Here is a 5,108-nt window from a genome sequence, read left to right as displayed (position 1 = left end):
GTTCTCTATTTGCTTGACGACACTGCCGTGCGCTTAAAACTGCACTACTTGTGATACCACGTGCATTTTTGAATATCTCGCATAAGTTGCGCGAAATGATTCACTCGCCGCGCGGGGAAAATCGCCACCATTTCCCCCCTGAAAGAAGAATTCACCGAGGCGCACGCTCCTCCCCTTACTTAGCAACCCGAGCACGTAGCAACGGCTGGACCAATGGGTGTCCTTCTAGAGGTTCCTCCGACTGCCGTTTCCTAGCAACGCTGTAAAAAACTGCGCTGACGTCCATTCTGTTCGGGAGTATTATGGTCTGTCGGGAATTCAGAGTGGCTGGGACTGGAGAAAAATATATGCTCTGCTAACGTTAGCGTCCACCAAGCTAACGGTAGGTAGCACTGGAGTAAACATGGAGCTGTCTGCCGTCGGGGAGAGGGTCTTCGCTGCCGAGTCTATCATCAAGCGGAGGATAAGGAAGGTAGGCGTGAGATGTAATGTGCCCGTTTTCTCCCAAAGCGTTGAATGTAACGCACCAGCACCGCACTCTAATACTACTGTTGCCCTGCAAGCTAATGAAGTAATGTCTGTTTGTTTCTGATGGCATGCAGGGTCGGATCGAATACCTTGTGAAATGGAAGGGCTGGTCTCCCAAGTAAGTCCTGCTGCATTGTGTCTCTTGCATGTTTTCCACCCGCGGCTGTGGTGTGTGTACTGTCTCGGCGGTGGCTGTCGTTAGCTCGCCAGAGCTAGCGAGACAGCCCGGATTAAAACTGAGGTGTAGCGTTATAGCACGATGGAGATTTTAGCTCGCAGGCTAACGCTACGGCCATCCACACGGTGTGTGTCAGCGCTCGCCTCCTCGACCTAACTTCATGTTTTAATTCACAGATACAGCACTTGGGAACCGGAGGAAAATATTTTGGACTCGCGCCTGTTTGCCGCTTTTGAGCAGAGGTAAGATGTCTGTGCTGGCCTTCGTGGGCAGAGCCAGTGAGTGTTAACATGTCCAATAAATATATGGTGTCCTCGGTGCACTTTGCTCCCGTGACACTCAAAATGGGTGTCTGTCACTATATTTGTTCACAGGGAGCGTGAAAGGGAGCTCTATGGGCCCAAAAAGAGAGGACCAAAGCCCAAGACATTTCTGCTCAAGGTACTTTTAGCAGCGCTGTTTTTAAGTGTTTTTATTTTAATGAGTTACACGGCTAATGAGGTAACAGTGTTGAATGCTTGTACACTTTTTTTTTTTTTAACCCATACAATTGTCTTTGACTATGCAGTGCGTGCTCTGGTTTTTAAGCAGTTTATTTATAAAGCACATAATTCGGCCTCATATTGTGTTTCACCCTTACACATATGCCGAGGTTTTCCTTTACATGAATGGCTACAGTTTATGCCTATCCCAACAACACTTCTTAGCCATTTAATGTATGTGTGTGTGTAACGTTGACATACTAAAGGCGCTTTGGAGCACCTGTCATTCCTGTTGTGAAGCCGCCATTGCAGCGACTTGCTCAGATGTTTTACAGAGATCCGTTTTTACTATTTCACCCGTCATTAAATTCAAGATGCAAAAAATTTTACTGTCCTACGTGAATGGATTGAATGGAGTGAAGCCTGGTGCAGTCAGCAAGAGGTTTCAGCTTTTCAGGACAACGAACCGTGAAAATTGCTTAATGACCGACAGTTTATCTTGAACTAAATACCAGAGTCTCCGTTGACAGGGCTGTTGTCAGAAATGGGCTAGTGGAATTGGACTAATAAATACGGTGGCCTTGCTGCTGCTGTAGCCTGTTTGTGTGTCTGCCACTGCTAGCACTCTTATGTTTCCCATTTTAAAATGTTACACACATGGAGTGTGGCATGGGCCGTAACTGAAACAGTCAATAGGCGTCTTTCGAAGAAGATATTTTGACATGTCACTGTGGAAAAAGCACATGTGTGAATAATAAAATGAATGATGTCTGAATTGAGTTTAGCTGCTTGGTTTTGTGCATGCTCTTCCACTATGAAAAGTCAAAATTCCTGCTGTGAAAAAGGCCTGTTTTTGCGAAGAAGAAATAAATAACTGCACTTCTCTTTTCTTTTTTTTTTCCTTCTTCTTCTTTTTTGTATATTTTTGAATAATAATTTCCCTCTTATTCTCTTACCTTCTAATAGGCTCAGGCTAAAGTCAAAGCCAAGTCCTATGAGTTCAGGAGTGAGGCAGTCCGAGGGATGCACATCACCTACCCAACTCCAGAGCCGGTTATCACCCCCAGGGCCAGAGAGGGCCTGAGAGCCGTTGTTCCCACCATCTTCCCACCCAGCACAGTCAACCGAGGAGAAAGCGTACGCATCCGACCAGCAGAACTGAGCGCCCGTGAGCACCAGCAGCCTTCCCTCCAGCAGACCGGTCCAGATGGACTCATCCACGTACCCAAAAAAAGAGGCCCGAAGCCTAAGCCCCGCTTCAAGGACAGCAGCTGCGGCCCCGCCGTCTCTGAGCCACACAAGAGGAGAGCAGAGGAGGTGAGCCACATCCCTCACAAACTGGCTAAGCTCCAGGGGGGTGGGGAGATGAGGCTGGTCAAAGTGGCCCACAGACATCCAGAGAACCACGGACACAGTCATAAACACCACCATCACCACCACCACCATCATCACCACACGCACAACCGGGGAATCTCCGGCGGAAGCTCCTACAAGCAGTTCTACTCAGACCGCGGCCTGCACCCACACAGGACAGACATGGACACACACAGGACTAAGGACAGCTCCAGCTACCTGGCTCCTCCACACTTCAAGCACCAGTCCAAAATGAGCCAGAACCAGGGTCGCCCTGCCGAGCTCCCACAGATGGAAAAGCCTTACTTCTTGGACAGGCCGTCCCCGACCAGGCTCGACCACGACTTGGATGAAGTGACGTGGAGGCCCTCTCTGGGCAACGTGGAAAAGGTCCTTGTTACAGACGTCACCACCAACTTCCTGACGGTCACCATCAAGGAGAGCAGCACCTCTAAAGGCTTCTTCAAAGACAAAAGATGATTGCTTGACTGATTGTTTATGCCGCGCTTTGCTTTCTCTGACTTGCATCAGAATCATTCTGAGGTTTATAGGACACAGTGTGATTACTAGGCAAAGCAGTTTTTGTATGTAATGTATAAAAGCAAATTACATAATGTGCATATATGTGTGTATATATTATAAAGTTGGACATCTGTTTAATGTATTGACCAAATCAAATGAAGTCCATTTCACACCCTGCATTGGTTAAACATGAAGTGAGTTGCATGTTTCCTTTGCAGCAGCTGGCTACTTTCTGTACAGAGTTTACTATTTTGCAACTGTAACTAACTAGAATGTATTTTTTCACTCATATCTTCCAGCCTAAGCTCATGCTAGCAAATTATGAGAAGCGAGGTGAGGCTTAGATAATAAATTAAGTCCACAGATTGAATATTTCTCTATAATTTGAACCAATTAGACTGAATATACCCTGTCGAATTCAGCAGGGTTAATATTTAAAAATGTACTCAAGCACTTTGAATTCAAAAGTATTAAGAAATAATCCGTTTGTGTTGTGTTCAAAGACCGAGCCTGTCTCGGGAGTTTGTAATGTCTCTAACATTTCTAATTGTAAGATAAATGAATAAATTCAACACGGACACACTTATGTTCATATAACGTTTTGCCATTAACATAGTATATTTTACATTTTCATAGAAAACGTTCATGAAGCTTTAATGTAATAATTACAGAGTTGGTGTCAAATTGCTTTATAGACGCTTTTCAATAAATCCTTTGAATTTTCTCATTTCGTTGTGTTTAATTGTTGTGTTGTGTTGTCAGGCGCTGTCGGCCCGCTTTAAATGACCTCTGAACGCAACGCATACACTCAGATGAAAATGGATTTTTGTTACGCAATTAGCGCACCAACGCACCATTTAAATCCTTGGGGTTGTTTTCTTCTTTCTTATATATTTTTAATGGCCTCAATTTCTTTAGAGGTCACTGGGAAATGTATGAAAAATTGCGTTATTTTAAACTCCTCCAAACAAACAGTGGCTATGGTTCCAGACAGAGGGAAGTGAAGGCCTCAGGGTTGGCTTTAACCCAGTGAATCAATATAAGGCTTTAACAGCAGGCCTGCATACATTTCTGCTCACAGTCAGCTTTTCCCTTCTGCACACAGCAGTCCGTAAACCCGCTGTGAATATTGGATTTTAATATATGCGGCGTGTATAAATTCAGTCAATTGAATCAATTACAAAAATAAAAAAATCCACAATTCATTCTCATAGGTCCCGACTGCTATATTCTATTTATTTCAAAATTTTAAAATCACTTTCTATAATCTTAGAATAAGCGCCAATTGTATTAATGTTTACTGTGTATTTCTATAGGAACAATATATAACATGAACCAAAGCACTTATAGCCTATAGTTTGCGGGTATGTTTTTTAAAATACATATTTCAGAAAAGGTTTAAATAGTCTGTTTTTCTAATCGGCTCTTCAGACAGGCCTGAGCTTGCAGCCTGCTCATGGACCTACTTTTCGCCGCTCTTTGGAGGCGCGACACGGCCCTTTTTACCGTGACACAGGCCTACCTATGTGGCTCCAAAAGGCTTCTATATACGACAAACCTCATGTGCACACGGCAATTAACCTCCAAACAATCACTTTTTTCTGCAGAGTTCCAAATGACATAAACGAAATAAATAATTTACTGTATGAATCCACACCTGATCCTGGTCTCTTCTAGAAGGTCTCAGAAAGCGACAAACCAAACCGAATTTAGAGGCACAAAAAATGGACATGTTCGCTCATCTGAGTGCCAACTGATCCACACATCATTCTGCAAATATTTAAAGTCCTCCTTCGGATGATGCGGACACTGCAGAGCCACAGAGCAGGACGCATCCCCCTCAGGGCAATATAACAAGACTCATCACTCTTCCTCCTCTCATACTGATACTAATAATAATATGCCTAATTATAATATTAATAATTATAACACAACCTTTGTTACCCTTAGGCACTTTATTTGTATTTGTATATTTTATTGTGATACATGATACACAATTAAGAAAATAAATGTAGAAGCTACTGCTCTCCAAATCTCATTGTACT

At 43.7% G+C, this 5,108-nt stretch overlaps 1 protein-coding gene across 1 annotated transcript; it reads left to right on the top strand.

Annotated features, from left to right (window-relative positions):
• Nucleotides 1-281: 281 nt before the first annotated feature.
• cbx8b (chromobox homolog 8b) lies at nucleotides 282-3,790 on the top strand. The gene is made up of 5 exons (XM_035660918.1): nucleotides 282-472; nucleotides 603-646; nucleotides 883-948; nucleotides 1,081-1,147; nucleotides 2,155-3,790. Exons 1-5 carry the CDS (start codon nucleotides 404-406, stop codon nucleotides 3,019-3,021), a joined length of 1,113 nt encoding a protein of 370 aa, XP_035516811.1. The 5' UTR covers nucleotides 282-403; the 3' UTR covers nucleotides 3,022-3,790.
• Nucleotides 3,791-5,108: the final 1,318 nt, after the last annotated feature.

The sequence above is a fragment of the Morone saxatilis genome, unplaced genomic scaffold, assembly GCF_004916995.1.
Source record: "Morone saxatilis isolate NCDOM2014 unplaced genomic scaffold, NCSU_SB_2.0 Contig17, whole genome shotgun sequence".
Lineage (NCBI taxonomy): Eukaryota > Metazoa > Chordata > Actinopteri > Moronidae > Morone > Morone saxatilis.
This window is presented reverse-complemented; position numbering and strand designations above follow the sequence as displayed.